Raw genomic sequence first — 18,575 nt, forward strand, 5'->3', positions numbered from 1 at the left:
AGCAGGTTGGAGAGCACAAAGAGGAAAAAAGTGGCTGGAGACAGGAACATCTTTCCTGATCTCCTAAGGTTTTACAGCTACTTGTGCATCTACATTTAATGCCAGAGCAGAACTAAAACCTGAATACCCACTTGCAGCTCAGTGCTTAATCCCCTCAGTTGTGGTGCTGCTAGCACAAGCTGAAAACTCATCAGCACAGAGGAGTCTTTATTTGAGCACCTCCAAGCCTCATGTCTGCTCTCAGTTCTTGCTTATCAGAAGCAGCAGAAGTTGTGATATTTCTCTGAGATCAAAAGGGCAGGTAGAGACATCACCAGAGAGACTCTGTAGATAGGCAGTCAAACCCTCCACAGGAAAAAAGTTTTTTTTAAAAACCTAAACACTGCCTTTACTGCATGCCAAAAGCAATGACCTGCTAAGCACTGTTTCATTTCAGAGCATTGCTTATTATGAACACAAATAAGCCCAGCGTTGAACAATTTTGAAAATCCATCTCCAAATTTATCCCTGATATACTGCAGCTACCTCAGGAATAAATTTGGCCCTACAGAATATTTTTGCTTTACCTGTATGGTTGTTATCAGAACATCCACTAGTTCTCCTCTGACTCCAAATAGTACTTCCACAAAGCATTAATTAATAGATATAGATGACTCACACATTTTAAAAGCCCAGTGGACCTCTCTGTAAATCCACATTCTTCTGATAATCTCAAACATGCAGCCATTATTCACACTGACAACAACCTATGAAAGCAGCTGTGAAAATCTGAGATAATAAGTCTGTAAGGTAGGAAGGTGTAGCTGAAACTTTTCAAATAATTTACTGCTGATTTTACATGTATTGGCTTTGGTTTATTATTTTTTTTTCCAGGTGTATTGATATCATAAAATGTATTTTATTAGTTTGATTTGAAGTTAAGACATGGTGCATTATTTGGATAACTTCAGTCTCTACTGAAGAAAGCCCCAAAGCCTCTAACTCCCCTACCACCAGAAACAGAACATAATAGAAAAATATGTCACCTGTGAATGGACAGTTTCTGCAACACTCCCAAATAACATACAGATGTAAGGAAATACACCATTCAAAAGGAAACATTTCAATGAGCAAAAATCATACGCTATAGGACTCTAGTACTTCTAAATTACCCAAGTATGAGGAATAAGCAAAAGGTACTATCTGTAATGCTTTCTGGATGTATATTAGTATTTAACATTTTGCTTTGTAGTTTGTCAGCCTGCTCCAGGGTGGAAGGTTCAATATTTCAAGTTGGTGCCCAGTGCTCCATGACACAAGCATATTACTTGCAACTTGTTCTTTTAGGAAGAACTTCTTTACCAAAAGGGTTGTTAGGCATTGGAACAGGCTGCCCAGGGAAGTGGTGGAGTCACCATCCCTGGAGGTCTTTAAAAGATGTTTAGATGTAGAGCTTAGCGATATGGTTTAGTGGGGACTGTTAGCGTTAGGTCAGAGGTTGGACTCGATGATCTTAAGGTCTCTTCCAACTTAGAAATTCTGTGATTCTGTGATTGTATGAGGGGCAATATAAGAAACTTCTTTTTTCGTGATAGTGTTCCAGACAGACAAATGCAGACTTTCTTTAAAACACAACAGCCCTAATGAACAGCCCTAATGAACAGCCTTCTGAAAGAAAGAGCCAAAACATAATATCCCAGGCACAGGCTGATACCAGGGACTTCATCCTGCCCTGTGCTGGCTTTCCTGATCCATGCTACCAGTGCAGATTGGAGGGTGATACACATACTTGTTGGCAATTGTTGATAGAGTGTGCATGTTAAAGGTCAGCTGCATCTCAAAGCACATTTTGCAATGCTTGCTACACAGGAGTATGACAGCCTGAAAACCTACGAGTTTCCAAAGGCTGCTGGTACAATAAAACCTTTGACAGCACCCACAGTCACTAGTGGTGTAGAAGATTTGAGCAGTAAATTTGAAATGATAAAATCAGGCATGGGTGAGACACAAAAGTTTCTTTAGCCCAATTAAGGCACACACTGTATTTTATGGCTGCAGCCATATGAAGAGTATGAAACAGAGAGTTTAAAGACCCCTGAATGTTAAGAAGCTGAATTAACTTCAGCATTTCAAGTCAATGGCTTTGAGAAGTAAAACTGCAGAAGTAGATGGAAATAGCTTGTCTCACCACGCTGTTGGTCTCATTCCTTCCAGATTCACTGTTTCCATGTTTTTGTTGCCTATGTGTGGCAGGTATTTTACTTACCTGGATGAATCAGCTGGAAAGGAGGAACATAGAGAAACCACCAAGGTTTCTGGAGAACTGTTCAGGTTCAGATACATCATGTTCAGTGTAACTATTTAGTAAATAGGTAAATAAGCATGGAAAATTTCAGGCTGAGAAAGACTTAGGGGCAGAAAGGCTAATATGAAGTGGGATTAAGAAAAGGCTATGGGAGCTGACTCATACAATGCTTAGAATTACAAGATAGGTATCTTAATAGGAACAGCTAGTGCATTTTTACAATATCAATTCACTGCATTTTTTCTTGATACCATTATTATGCAGTCATGCTGCATGCAAGTGAATTGCTCCCTAGCAATTTCTCAGCCTATTCCAATCAGATTTCAAACAGGAACAGAGACTTTAAAGATAACATTTTCCTATATATTTCTTTAAATTGACCATAGGAAGAAGTGAGAAATCTTTAAGTACTTCTAGTAAGGAGTGAACCCTCATTTCTGATTAAATGTAATAGGATCCACATGGGAGCAAGACTTCATAAATATCCCAGATGGGGAAACAGCTTTCATCACATCTCATACCCTCATTGCCATAAAAACCAGCACAGAATAAGGCATGTCTTACAGGAACCACTAAATTTCCTTGGTTTTGGTGCTCAGCAAGTGACTTGCCTGAAGGTGACTTTGTCTTCTTGCAGTGAGATTAAAGTATGATTTAACCTCCTTGTAATCTTTTCTCGGGTGCTAAGCGATAGGGAGTGAGGAAGGGGCCTCAAGTTGCATCAGAGGAGGTTTAGACAGGATATTTGGAATAACTTCTTCATGGAGACAGTGGTCAAGCACTGGAATGGGATGCCCAGGAAAGTGGTGGAGTCCCTATCCCTGGAGATATTGAAGAGATGGGTGGACATGACAAGGTTTTGTGATGGGACTTGATAGGTCAGGTTGATGGTTGGACTTGATCTTGAAGGTCTCTTCCAACCTAGATGATTCTATAATGAAAGCTTGTCACCAAACATGGTGCCACACTCCCCATGCCTTTTTTTTCCACCTGTTTTGGTCATTGTCTAAAATGGCTTATGTAAATCCACGTTTAAGTCTGGGATACAGCCTTAAAGCCAGAAATCATATGGACTTAAATGAACATCTTGACTGAAAACAAAGCTTTTCTAATTTAAACACTGTTGTTGAAGAGTACTTGTAGCATTTCACTTAAAGATATAATTATTCACAAAATTAAGAGGAAAATAAAAGAAATCAATGCTTTTAGAGAAAACAGTACCATTGACATGTGTCTAACCATGCCTGTCAAGCTCTTTGCTGATGCTTTGATACCCAACTTGTGCAACAGAAAATCCTCACCCATCACTTTTCACACAAAGCAGAGGAAGTTAACAGTTCTAAAAGCTTTTCTGCATTCTCACAGCTCCAAATAAATGCAAAGATGACTCTTCTGACTCTTTCTGAGTAGCAGAGACTGAACCTGTGACTTCTGCAGTATTTTTACATTTCCAAGAGGTGAGCAAGGTGCATGGGAGAGAAAGTGTGCTGGTGGATGGTGCTATAGTCTCTACAAAAAGGGAAAGAGCATTTTTCTTTTACTGTTTATTTTGTTGTGAGATTGTTGGATATGAGGGAGGAAGGGACAGAATAGCTCCATGAACTGAGGTGAACCTAGATAACACCTCAGCAGCTTGTGAAGGAAAAGTCTTGCTCTTACTCTCATCTCTCCCCCTCTCCAGCTCTGTAACACCTTGGGTCAGCTTGGGATTTCATGGGAATACTCCTCTAGCTCATTTAGCACCTAGGAAAGGCAAAAACCCACCACAACCACTGCCAGGAAAAAGGAGATAGCATTCTGCCATAATAAGTTGCACTGGCTCAGTGAAGGTTTCTGACACACTCTATCAAGAAGGAAGAGGATGAGGCAGTGAGAAAGACAGGTGAAAAGGGAGAATGAATGAGGAGAAGATAGTGGCAACCCTGGCTCAGCTATTGTGGCACTTCAGACTTAGGTCATATAAACTATTTGTCACAATGTTAAGATGGGGAGGTGATTACAAAGCATGTTTCTAAGGACATACCTAAGCCAGAGATTAGCATTTCCTACTGGGTACAAGAACTACTGAATTTTCTAGAAAATGGGCAATACCACAGAGAGGGATCTAAGTGGAGTTTAGGCAGAATGGATGGGGCTTGAGAGTTTCTGCACTGAATAGACACTTTTCTTAAGATGAATCTCAACATTTCCCTTCCTTGTACCATCTCTTTGCAAATATCAACTCAACAAAGAACAGGTTACTCTTCCTCCTTAGGGTGGAGTTGGAGACTTGGAATTCAAAAAGGATGGAGTTATTTCTTGCAATTTTATCTCTAAAATAACAAATTACTTAGCACTTGCTAAAAATTTTTGTGCTTTCAGTTGTTAAAAACTAGGTTTTTCTTTTTCTCTCATGAGAAAAGTCTGCAAAAAAAGGCCACTAATGAACAAAAAGATGGTGTTCACCTATGAATGCAGATGGGCTGAAAGATGCTCCAAAAGATGTTAAGTTTCCTTTTAACTCTCAACAGAATCTTTGAAGAATACTCACATTTTTGTACAGCTGCTTTAACTAATCTGCCTCTGATCATTAGCAGCCAGACGATCCCTTCATTACACACATTCAGACGGTGACAGACAGATGCTAAAATGCTAACTGACCCCTAAGCAAGTACTCAGCTTTCTTCTGCTTTCATAATAATTATGCTTTCTAATGTAAAACTGTGCAATCGCTTCAAGATTAAAAATGTAAGGCCATCAAAACAGTCATTTAATTGACTACCAAATTAAATCTCAGAAAAGACTCTATTGTTATGCCTGCTGTCATCATCACATTTAACTGTGGAAAATGTCTATTCTGAATCTGAGCTGCTGCAAAATGTCTATTATTCAAGACTATTTTTGAATAACCTATGTAATAAGAATTTGCACATCTAATGACTATGTCTACTAGAAGATTGTAGGTAGCTATTTAAGCAGAATGCATGAAACCTTAGACAAACTTTTCATAGAAATGCAAAACTACAATCCTTAAAATTTTTGAAATTTTTAATGTTCCTCTCATCCTACGTGGAAAGGCATTTCAGTGAGTGTAATCAGTTGAACATGTAAATTGTATGGCTATTTGTCTGTAGGTTTTGGGGTAAGGTCTAATTACTTAGAGAGAAAAATTGTTTGTTCTCTGAATATTTTTTTTTGTTTATTTTCCATGAATAAAACCACCACATGCTGGCAAAACCACTCAAGTGAATTCTTTAAAATTAAAGCTCTTGATGTAAGTGAGGTTGCAGCATCTCTCCCCCTCTCATTTCACCACATCCAGTAGGGAACCTGTGGTGCAGCATTGAACACTCAGGTACTGGCACAGATCTGGTCTCCTCACATTCTATATATGATGCCCATGCCATGTTGGCCATCTTTTCTAAGTAAAGGACATCAGACACTCAGCTAGAGCTAACCAGTGCAAAACACAGAAAATTTGTCTGAAGTCTTGTTCTCTGCATCACTTAAATGCTTGAGTCAGGACTACATAAAATATTTCTTGGCATGTTTTAAGTACATTTGTAGAAGTAAGCTGCCCAGCATCAGGTCAGCACTCTGGGCATAGGGGCAAGTGGCCAATTCTGGTCACATGTATGGTGTTGTATCCTATTAATCCCCCAAACAGGAGAGCTATTTCTGAAAAAGACAAGTCTGCTCCAGTGCCTGGGACTGCTTTGACATGTTCACAGCTGGTACAGAGGTGTCCTGAAGCTGCCTGCCTGATTCATCTACATGAAGGTTTACACAGTGCATATTTTGCTGTGAAAATGCACAGTGGATTAATTCCAATTTCTTGGGCAAACACTTTTATTCTATGTTATTATGCATAAGTGAGGTAACACAATGACCTTCATTTCCCTGAATGACATTTTCAGAATATGGTAATTTTCTGATATTTTGCCATTGTGTGGTTTTAACATGTGCTTTGAGCATGCCTGTTAGAGAAAGTCTCTTGTAGACACACATATCTGTTTTCTAGAACCAAAATATGTATAGTTTCTAGCTAATCATCTCCTCATGTTAGAGCAATTCTGCATATAGAAAATTAAAACAGCAGATGTGTAGGAAGTCACAGGTAGGACAAATCACTCCTATTCTTAGTCATGGAAGCTAGTGGACAATTTGGTGGGACAAACAATCTTTAGGAGATGCCTTCTGTCCTTCATCTGCAGGGGAAGTTTGAATCATTAGCTTATCCAAGATGCTTAACTTACAGACACACAAAGACAGATGAACTGCATTTTACTCTCCCAGCCTTCAATCTATGCATTTAAAATATGTTATTAAAATGTATAAAATGCCCCTTAACACCACAGGTCAAACACTTAAGTGGGTAGTTACCTAGGACTCTAATTAAGCAGACAATTTTTTTGAAGAATTCAACAAAGCAATGCAATTAAAGATGTGCCTAAATTCTTTTTAAATGACATGACATGTTCTCTGCTAGATCATAGTGAGAGCAGTGCAAACATAATCATGTATTCTTGTCCCCAGCCGTAGGGGTTTGCACAAAATAACAGATGAGCCTCTCCTGAATTTGCTTCACAAAACCAAACAGAACCTGACTAAAAGCACTGTAGAGACCAAGTCTCTGTCCAGTTCCTTCCTCTCTGATATTTTCCATTGTCAATACACAGGTGCTATAAAAATAAATAAATAAATCACATTTATTATTTATTATGTGGTTTTATAAGTTGAAATCCTTTTAAAATACCATTAGTTCACATTAATATATGAAATTTCTTTTATCTTTTAAATTGTCTTGAAAACTTACCCATATATGGTTTTGTGCCAGCCATAGAAGAAGCCTTTTCTGAGCCTTTCACTATGGTTGCAATGTTGAAGTCAGTGATATGAACGTGTCCTGCAATTACACACAATAAAAACAGAAGACAAAATAGTATATCATACAAACTTTCCTTGCTTTATTCATTGTTTAAGAGACAATAGAAATAAAATAAATTGTCAAATTAAACAAATTACTATTAAACATTGTTCACAGCTAGAAAAAATATAATGACAACAAAATGATGTTATGCTTCTTTTCCTGTGCTGTTCCTATTATTTGTTTGCATGCTGAACCTTATGTGCTGGTCACCCCTGAACCTCCTCCTGCTGTGAACAACAAGGACAGTAACTGCCTTTTCAGAGCAGTAATGTGCAGGAGCAGCACTGAATTTGCTGTAGTGGTGTGTGAAATCTCCCTCACCTTATCTCTAACTAGAGCTATCCCTCACAATCTTATGTACTCGTGACACCTGTCTGCCATCACATTCACTTTGGGTTACAATCAGCCTGGCGTTTCACAGTCTCCTCAGGGCAAAAAAGGAGCTGAGAAGAAAAAGGGTATTTTTATAATACAGTAACTACCAAATTAGATTCATGGTAGCAGAAGAGCATGTATGTAACAACGGCAGGTCCCAAATGATCCTTCATTTGACAACGGATTACTAGATGAAAGTTATGTAACACAAGGCAGCCCATGGGCTTGCTACCTGACCAGCAAGACAGCTGATTTAAACTCAGCTAATCAGGTTGGATAGCCCCAACCTGCCATCATTATTTTTTCTCTAGGGTAGTTTATGACAAGTGTAGGTTAAATTACTCCACCACAGTGAGGCAATAGTTGCTAATCCTGACTTGCCCCAAGCAGGTAAATAAATGCAAATCCACCCTGAAAACGCATCTGCAGACTTTTAGCCTGATAATTCTGCTGGTAGGTTTTGCATCTTCTTAGGGCTAATTTCATTCTGTGGAGAGATGCAGACATTATGCTGCCTGTGCTGCCTGTGATTTCACTTGGCAATGCCATTGTGGAAGGTGGAGTACAGAAAATATGGTTAATGTGGAGCACCAAAGGTGCTCCCTTCCTCAGTTTAACCATGCACTCAGATCAGGATTAAGACATTTTGTCTTTAGCTAGAATCTTGAATGACAGGTTCCTCTGAGTTGTTTTTTTGTTTGTTGTTTTTTTGTTTGTTTGTTTTTGTTTTTGTTTGTTTGTTTGTTTGTTTCTGATCAGGATCTCATCCTCATTCAGTCCACAGAGTGGAGCAGGCTTTGGGTATGATGCAGTTATTGAGTGAAGGAGGTTGTTATCATGTTTGCTGCCAAAGATGAAAACTGTAACAAATGACTTGTTTTTGGTCCTGACACTGCACATTTCCCCAGTGCCTGACTGAAGAACAGCAATCTTAACAGACGATTATGCTGCTCTGACAGTCTAACCTAGAAGTCTGCAGTGTCTACCTGCCAGCCTCTAAGAAACCTGCAGTCACCCATGTGTGAACTTAAATTCCCAGTCCCCTCATTTGGCCAGGTCTGAGCTGGTTTTGAAACTAAAAAATAAGGCACATCCCATTGCCAAAATTATACCTTTTATTCAAATGTGAGATACAGCATGCTTTTTCAGTTTTCTCAAGAGCTTCTTACATTTTGGTGAAGCTTTCCTTCTAAAGACACCCTGCCCAGAATATATTCACACAAGGCAGGCAAAAACTGTGCGAAGATGCAAGCAATCACTTCATAAAGGGCAGAGGGAGTAAGGTTCCCATAACAAAAATTAGTGTGCACAGCCTGGCCTGCCCTCAGGTTTCAAAATGGCATTTCTCCTTACTGGTGGCTGCAATTCATGGCTAGTGAGGAGCATGTCTGCAGACTATTCCTGCAGTAAACACCACAGCAGAAAGCTTCTTGAAAAAGATAATTGAACCACATACAGCCACCTCATGGTAGCAATGTTTTAAGTAATTCCATGTGCATCATACAATGAAAAACTATACGGATCCCAGCAGTCTAATAATTTCTTCTCTCTCTCGCTCTTTTTTTTTTTTTTTTGACAGATAAATATGAAGTTCTGTCATTTAAATGACACCACTGTAAGTGATTCTCCCTATTAGAGTGCCAGCATGATAGCCTGTTGTAAAACACCTATCACATAATATCCGTTCAGACTGATCCAAACAGTTGATTTGCAATGAAAATTGCTTCTCCTGCAGTGCATTGTTTTCTGTCCCTTTTATTAGATTTGTTTTCATTTAGCAAAACCAAAATAGCAGACATGTGAAGTGTTATATATGCCATGTTGATGTTTCTTTGTAAAAAATGCTTTCTGCTGGGCAAGGGGTAGATCCTACAGAGCTCCTCTTCATTCTGCTGCAGATACAGCAGCAATGCTCTGCTCCTGTGCTCATGGCACCGCACAGGAAAACCACATCTATACCGCTGTGGAGGTGGCTGCTGGAAAAAAATCTACCTTTTTTCTTCCATGGCCTATGGGCTGCCTGCAGACAACCTTTGCCTGTGGCTCAGAGGGCTGCTAATTTACTGTGGAGTACAAGCAAGGTGTCCTGTGCTGCCATGGGGACACCAAACAGCACTTGGTGGGAGCTGGGGGAGGGAGAGAAGCTGTGTCTGGGATGAAGCTAGAGCAGGGGCTGAGTGGGAACAAACCCTGGGATAGAGCCAGAGCAAGGGGTGATGGGGAACATTCCCCCTCCTCCACTGCCAAAACCCTGCTGAAGTTTTGGCAGTGGAGGAGGGCTGGAGGGATGGTGAGGCAGAGTTCTGCCCGTCTGCACACAACCTTCAGTAGTTTCAACCTCTTTGAGCCCAGGGATTTGTATTTTAAAAAAAAATAAAAAAAAAAAAAAAAAAAAAATTAATGGTGTAAATATTTCAGGTGACAAGAAAACTCCAGTTTTCTATAGGAGTCTTTCTAATCAGCCTCTAAGACATTTTTACATTGACTGTTGCATGTAGGAAAAAGAAAGATAGCTATTACTGCAGTAAACATGCCACAATACTGGCTACTTCATGCTGTTTCCAGTATTTCAGTTCATGGGAACATTTTCCCATCTGAGCTTCACGTCTTTGTACTTGATCTCCATTTCTGGATATTATCTTGAACAACAAGTGATGACCAAACCCAAGCCCAGTACCCTCACTCTCTCCACAGGTGTCAGGTATTGAATTGGGGAGCACATCAGTACCACTTGGGTTTAGTTGTTAAGGGCTATAAAGACCAGGAGCACACAGCAGGTTCAGCAATACTAACTAAATTCAGATATCACAGGGGAAAAGCTCATTGCTTAATCTCCTTGACTGCATGACCCCTTTTGGTAATAAGAGGCTGGTAGAGAGAAATGAAGACAAAAGACCACATTCTTCTGGTTCTCTGCGGAGTGTTTTTTATAAAATTTCATGTATAACAACGCACACATACTAAGCAGAAAATATATCAATGGCAGTTGTTTTAAGAATTGCATTCATCTAGAGGGAGAATTTGTAAGTTAATACCTACAACAGTGTGTGGCTTTTAGAAGCTTTATGGATGCACCTCAGAAGTGCCGAATGCATATATACCTCACTTCTCCAAATCCCAATATCTGAGCGAAACAACTATTATTATTTTTTGTTAAATGAGAAAAAATCAGAATTACAACTAAAACAGGTCCTTAAAGGTGGCTGAGGCTGGCTGACTAACATTTAGCAGAGAAAAAAAGTACATGATTTCAAACCTTATTGAATTTCCCAGGGTAAGAAATTGAAGGGGTGAATGTGAGGGCAGAGAGAAAAAAATATCAGACTAGAGTTAATACTGCCAGCTCAATATGCATCAGAGCTGATGGCAAATATCAGCATAGAAACGTTTTGGAGCAAATTCAGATCCAGTATGCCCTCAGAGGGTCAAACCTATGAACTATTTAAAAAACACCTCTTTGGGTTCATCTGTACCATGCACAAGAGCATCAGCTTGTATCCTGGTGAACTTGGCATGACTTGGCAGCCTGCCACTTATCATCAGGGAGACTGTTAGAAACCTGATGTTTCTCTTATAGGTGGATTCAGAAAGGCTGTGTGTTTCAAAGGGATAAGCTGCTTAATCGCTGTGTAGGCATGCAAAGCTTTCAAATATATTTCCAAAGTGTAGATAGCTTCAGGTTAAAGAGGTATGCTCAGAACACTCTGTTAATCAACATCAGAGGGTTAAATGAGATAAAGTCCCTGAATATTGTCTGTGGATATGATGAAGATAAACCCTACTGCAGACACACCAGGTACATCTTCAGTAGAGACTTTATGACTCCCAGACAATGCACAATGTTGCCAGTTATGCTGTTCAGAAGTCAGTAGTTCAGAAGTCAGGGATCAAAGTATTGAATTTATGTGTAATGTTGTAATTTTTTTTTTGTTTGTTTTTTTTGTTTGTTTTTGTTTTTTTAATTATTATTTGTTTTTGTTTGTTTGTTTTTGTGTTTTTTTTTGTTTTGTTTTGTTTTGTTTTGTTTTGTTTTGTTTTGTTTTTTTCATCCTATTTCTGGTTTTAAGGCCAAGATTGCTTGTTGGTTGTATTTTTCAGCTTTGCTGTTAACTTTCAAATGAGAGATGAGATTCTTATATAACCAAGGAAATAGAGTTTTAAGGAAAGCTTTGATGATCATAAAATAATATGATCATACATAAAAAGGCACATAAAAATGCCAACTTTAGTCTGCCTTACTCCCTCATATGAGAAATGATTACTAAATAAAATTATCACTATTAGAGATGCAAAAATCCAATCTATAAAAAGAGATTGCTTTTTTTTTTTTTTTTTTTAATATCATGAAGATGGAGAATAAGGTAAATGTAAGATATTATTCATCAAATTCTGCAATTTTAGAAGCAGGAGACACTTTTTAGAAAGTAACATTTCAAAACAGATAAAAGAAAACTCATTTCTTTCATGAAGGATGGTGAACTTCTAGAACTTGTTTCTCCATGTGGTTGGAGCAATAATAGCAGCAACTTCAAATAGGAAGTAGATGACTGCATTAACAAAAGACCATCCAGATTCTAACAGGAATATACAAAGATAAAAAACTATTAACAATGTGGATAATACGGAGTGCTGAATCATTTGATAACTAAAAGTGGCAAAAGGCACTCCCTGTGATGAGTATCTCCTTTTGCCAATGGCTGTGACAGAATGCTGGCTGAGATACTGTGTATGATCCTACAGGGAATTCTTCCTTGGTAAGCCATGCAGGGATCTTACAGGGTTGTGTGAAATAATGCTTTGAAATGCTTGCCCAGGAGGATATAAAACCCTTGCAAATTTTCTGTAAGTAGAGCATAACAATGGTGTGGTCACCCTGCACAATACTAAACCTGGATGCCTAGAGCAGAGCTTTATGATTTCTGCAGGATGACCAGAAATGTTAATATCAATGGTACTACCACGTAGCTATAGAAATAGCAAGTAATCATCACTGGAAAAAAGGCAGTGTACCAATCTGTTTGCCATATTTTTTCCTGTGTTTTAGCCATTCCATGTCTCTTCAGATGACATAATAGCTAATAGATCCTTAAGACATTTTAAGGCATCTTTAATTTCTTTGACAATTCAAGAAAAATACAACATGGATGAGATTTGCCAGCGCTCAGTTCTAAACACTGTCATTTCAGACATATTGATCTAAACCATTAAAGTGAAAGGAGTAGTGGGGGAAGCAGAATACTGTTATTATGAGAATTCTGTAATGTTTTTTTGTACAACAAAACTGTGTTCTGTACAACACAGTAATAATAGCTCTCCTGAACCACAAGCTAGTCCCTTCAGCTATCATGGAATAACTATTTCAGATGCATGTTAGCAGAACAGAGCACTACTACTAAATTCAGAGATTAGTGCTAGTTATAAGAGAGCTTTCTGAGAAAGTAGAGAGGCAAATAAAATAGAAGAGCTTTATGGGTGGTATTTGTTTCCTTAGCGAGGTCTAATTCTGGTTTAGAGAGAGAACTGAAATGAAACACCACACTGCTTCTGCTCCAGCACACTGAAAACATTCTTAATCTCTCTACTCAAGGAAGATTTTTCTATGAGGGAGTAAATCTCTGCAGGAGGTCATCTTCTGGTAGGGGCTGGAACATTATTTTCAGCATCTGTTTTCCCAGTTCTCATATAGCATTACACGTCTTGTGTTCATCACACATTTATATCCATCAATGCAACAGAACCTCTGCTCAGCAATGTTGAGATGTGGCTTTGCTGAAAAGTACATGGGAAAATTCAGGCTTGGTCTAATAGAATGATTTTAAACAAGATACATATATTTCATGATTTTTTGCTTTGATGTTTAGATTAACCTTTTTTATGGATTGAGAAAAATCTCCTGGTTTTGCTACTTTCATATTCCTGAGGTAGGTTTCCTAAGTCATACAGATAAATTGTAGACCAAACTGTAGACCAACTGGTGAACCAGAAATATCTATGATCTTAGTGTAAGTTATGAAAGTCAGTCAGCATAATGTGATTCTGTGATTCTGTAACGGCTTGAAGATGTAAAGCAATGTGAAAGGATCTTCAGCCAAAACAGGTTTCTTTAGTGAGGTCAAAGAAATTTAATTTATTGAGACAAACTCTCAGTCCTAGATTTTATGCATATCCAATTCCATAACACTTTTGGGTAAACATGGTTGTTTTATAAACTGTAAGAAAGAATGAAGAGTACAGTGAAGCATATGGGAAACTGTTATACCATCCTGGAGGCCACAGGCTAAAATAAAGTTCCTGTGCACCTGGTTAGACCTGTATCAAGTGAATATGTTATGCTTCTTATACAGCCTACCATATTTACGGTGCATATATTGAGCACATTTTTCTGTTAAGTGAAAGCTGATGGTTCCTTAAAAAATATGTTATTGTGATATGTTGCAGCGTAATTGAAGTTTTTTGGACTTCAAGGATAGGATTCATCTGGCTAAATGCAAATCTATGAGCTGGTTATCCACACAAAACTTCCTAAGTATTATTCACTGAAGAGAAATACATGCTAGTGTTTAGTTCAGACATCCAAAATAGATCAGGTTTAATCAGATTTAAATCAGATTTAAGTGTGTCTACATATTTCTGTTATCTGTAAAAGAAGCTTAAGATGACTAGCATGGTACAGATGCCTGTCCTATTGGTGTCACATCATATAGTGAGTGCATGAACTCTTACCTAGGTTGGGAGAACTACATTTCCCAGTCACATAATTGGTTTGTGAGCCAAGGATCTGTGAGCTGATTAATTGTGCCAACCTAGGCCTATCTGCAAGCCAGGAGAAGCATGGTTATTACATCACTTGTCTGCAGGTGTGCTATGAGGGAGCAGCAGAATGCTGCTTTGCAAAAAAAAAAGGGGCTATCCATCCCCAAATTTCCAAGCACTCTATAGATATCTTTGCTGATCATTTTATAGTCACCAAAAATGATTTTGCAGCATATTACTGACTCTGGTATTGCTTCTTCTCTACAATACTTGAGCTCCCATAGGAAAACTCTTCCAAGAGGCTGATTTTATGCTGTAATTGATCTTGATGAGGGGCAAGAAGAGATAAGGGTAACAGTACTTCAAAGTCTGTCAATCAGAGATTTAACACTCTCATAGTCATTTCACGTTGCCTTTGACATCTTTAATTCACCCAGGACTTAAAGACAAGAGATTTCTATTTCATGCTTACTTGCTGATATTTGTGTCTAGGGAACATTAACTCTTACGAGTCAAACACTGAATACCCAAAGTCCTAGATGGTTTAAAACTCAAATATGATTTAGCTTTATTGGCTTCAGTATTCCCAGGGACAAACTCCAGCTGTTTGAAATGTTACCTCTTTAATCAATTTTAACTTGTATACCCAGCAGCTCTGCAATAGATTTTGAAAAATAATGGTAACTTTGGCATCATTTCAAGTCTGTATTTTCTCAGAGATTAACTGTTCTTAATCAATTTCTGAGGTGTACAAAGCAAAACAAGGCTTTCCCACAGCAGCAAACACACATCTTTTTTCCATTTTGTCTTCCCCTTGTATTTCTTTTCTAACCGATACAAGGTTAATGTTTTCATTATTTTTATTTTCTCATGTCCCTGTTATGAATAATTGCAAAAAAATGCAAGACATTTTAGAAAAATGCTTCTTATATTGCCTATATGTTTACATTGGAAAAAAAATAGTATTTCATACCACTTATACCCCAAATTTTTAGTTTGAGATCATGGAATTAGTGTTTAAACTTCAAAGCTGATTATGTTGCCTAGTCATTTTTAGACATAATTTGTGCCAAAACAATATATGGTACCTCAAAAATGTTACAGAGACTTTAGATGCACATTTCCAAATTCCATATTTAAATTCAGAAAAATAATTTCAGATACGTACATGAGAAATAATTTGTTATTTTAAATTTTCTAGCCCTTCAGGAGTTCAGACGAAGAGAAAATAAGTACTTAGTACTGTTCTACTGGAAGATCCCTAAACAGTGATTGCAATGACTTTAATTGTGTTATTAAAATATTAACTTTGTTTTGCCAGATGTCCCTTGTGATCTCCAGTCATATTAAATTCCTTCATGTTCAGGTCTTTCAAGTGTCAGATCAGCATTTTTTTGGTTTTCGATAGGAAGGGATATTACAAAAGGTCCAAGATGGACAGAGGGACATGCAGAGAACATCCAGATTTAGATCGGAACCCATCATCTCAGGCTGAATGACAAAGCATGAGCCACCATGTTACAGAGAGCCCACAAATTAGAGATATCTGAAAGAAAACAGTCAAAATGCACTTACCGTGCTCATCCAGTAGTATGTTGTCAGGTTTGATATCCCTATAAAATAAGGAAATTAATACATTATATTTCATACCAAAAGAAGACCTGTAATTTTAAAGGTTTTACCATCTTGTTATGCAGGCCAAGTCATTTAAATTATTATAAAACCAATGAAAGCCATGTCATGCAAAAAGGCAAATGATTTTTATCTGCATCTTTTTACTGGCCTGAAAAAACATGCATACTAAAGAGGTTTTCTAGGTTTCCATTTCATGTGGTTTTGTTTTCATATGGTTAGCATTGACATGGATTTGGTTTTCAAGATAATATACATTATTCGTTATAGCAGTCACAACAATGAAATGGAAGATTTGCATCTTGGAGGTGCCTGATTGCCTCAGGGACTCTGCGTTTGACAGACCCAAGAAATCACTTAATTGGAAACATCAGTGATCTAACCTTTCTGCCAGACCCCACTAATCTGCCATGCTCATGGACATGATCACTCACATTTTGTAGAGTCCAGCTAGCTATTTTATACTGCCTGGGTAAGTCTAGCAGATCCCTTTTTAGCCCTTGAATCCCCGTTTAGTTGTCTATAATGGCAGGTAGCATGTAGGGGAAGGAATGGGTCTAAAAGGAAGGGTGGAGATCATGATTTACAAAACATCAGCTTAACTCCGCAGTTCTTGGCACAAGGAAAATGTATTGCCTTTAAGATCAGTTGACCTACATTCAGGCTGCTCTCAAAAGGGATGGAGACAGCTTTTCTCCACCACTGCTGGGAATTCACACCCTTTCTTGGGCCAGAATTCCCCTTGACATGGAGAAATTCAAGGGAAAGTCATCTCTTCCTTTTGCCAGCCTGGCTTGTTCTCTCATTTGGCTCACCCTGTGGCTTGGTGAGGGTGTTGTGGAGCTGGTACATGGCATTGTCTTTTCACTGCAGCTTGCACCTAATGCGATTTTGGAGCAGTGTTCTTGCTGTGGCACTGCCAGAAGGGGAGATGCATCAGTCCACCTTGAGCAAAACATTTGCCCCTTTGGCTAATTTCTCCACTGATCTCAAAAGACAAGGCACTGCAAACTGCCAAAATCCAACAAATGAGCTTGCAAATGAATTCCAAAGACTTTTTTCAGTGTGTCTTATTTTAGCTAAGGGATGTCTTGATTATTCCAATTTAAACATTTCTCAATAAAACCTCTCCTGACTGAAATATATACTTATATACACCTAGACTTCACTAACAAGTTTTGTCCAATGTTCCCATAAATGGAATAAAATGGACTCTGCACTTCTCACATGGGTAAAAATAATAGAGTCACAGCCAGGTACATTGAGATCTTTCTGTGGCTTAATAATATCAGCGATATGTACAAAATCACTTGAAACTGTTTTCCCCAACTTAAATAAACAACAACAACAAAATAGAATTGGAATAGTAAAATCACTAGTACTTCACTGAGAATAAAACTGAGGAAAAGGAGAAATTCAGCTTTAAGAACTACTATCATATCTATAGCAATGCTATTCCCAGGGATTGGTCATTACAAGCCCATGATTTTTCAATTTTTTTTTTTATTTTTTTTTTTTAGGAAGAGTTTGAACAATATGAATATGTGCTATGATTTTGCATTATAACATAGAGTATATATTTTTATTGCCACCAGAAAAGACATTGACAAATCTACTTGATGACTGCATATAACATCAAATGTATTCTACATGCAGTTGTATCTGCAACATTCAGAAAGTCGAGCAGTAAAATTAGATCCATGCTTGTCTTTCTGTGACTAACTCAGGCAGTAGCTTATACTTGGTACAAATGCACACAGACCATAGAGACTTTCCTAACTAAAGGATCTTTTCCACTACTGATTTTACTCATTTTGCTCTGAGGCAGGTACAGCAGGGTGTATTGCCTTGCAGTGGCAACCTGATAGACTCATAACCATGTCTCAGATCTCAACCTATTTTACACTGCTTTTACAGCAAGCAAATGTCATAGGTTAACTTAAGCCAGAAGGAGAACAAGTTTCCTATGTATGTTTTCCCCCAGAATGTAAGATACTGCTGTTTTCGGATCACGTGCTTGGAGATGCATAGATTTACATGACAAGTGAGAAAGCAAAGCACAGATTAACAGTGAAGAGTGTGCCTGTGTGCCTTCCAATAGCAGTTTGTAATGTGCTTATCATCAGTTTTCTGCTCAGTGCTAGATCAGAGCTCCAGAAGCAGCTTGTTGAAATCTCCATACACTGTAGAGGAACAAGCCCACAGCCACAACTTAGCACTTTTGAGGCCTTTGAGTGGCCAGTGGGAAGGATTCAACAGACTCGGTGTGAATACTTGGCAGGTCTAGGAGCATTGCAATTATAGTTGCTGGATATATTCAGAACTGAGAGCTTGCAGTTTTATCCAGAAGACAGATATTTTCTTTAAATAAACACTTCGGTTAAATTCATTTAAATAGTGAAAACACTGTTTATATACAAAGGTGGATTTAAAAGATAAAAAACTCTTTAGTTAAGCAGTTTAAATTCAAAAATATTAAATAAGTGAAATTCTGTTTTGACTACACACCAAATTTTCAGAAAACATTTCCCATCTTAGCAAGCATGTTCAAACATGCACAAGCAGTATATGAAATCCAGTGCCTTAACTTCAGGGTTTTCCTGCTATGCATATCCCCAGCTG

The 18,575-nt window shown here is 38.1% G+C and overlaps 1 protein-coding gene across 3 annotated transcripts in view; it reads right to left on the bottom strand.

Moving 5' to 3' along the window:
• Positions 1-18,575, bottom strand: part of STK32B (serine/threonine kinase 32B) — a 177,736-nt gene that overhangs the window by 38,421 nt on the left and 120,740 nt on the right. For all 3 annotated transcript variants that reach the window (XM_084516687.1, XM_084516686.1, XM_084516685.1), the window contains exons 5-6: positions 15,897-15,934; positions 7,080-7,169 (exon numbers count right to left, since the gene is read on the bottom strand). In XM_084516687.1, the coding sequence (XP_084372813.1) occupies positions 7,080-7,169; positions 15,897-15,934 (128 nt within the window). The remainder of the gene's footprint in view (positions 1-7,079; positions 7,170-15,896; positions 15,935-18,575) is intronic.

The sequence above is a fragment of the Aythya ferina genome (assembly GCF_964211825.1).
Source record: "Aythya ferina genome assembly, chromosome: 4".
NCBI classification, from domain to species: domain Eukaryota; kingdom Metazoa; phylum Chordata; class Aves; order Anseriformes; family Anatidae; genus Aythya; species Aythya ferina.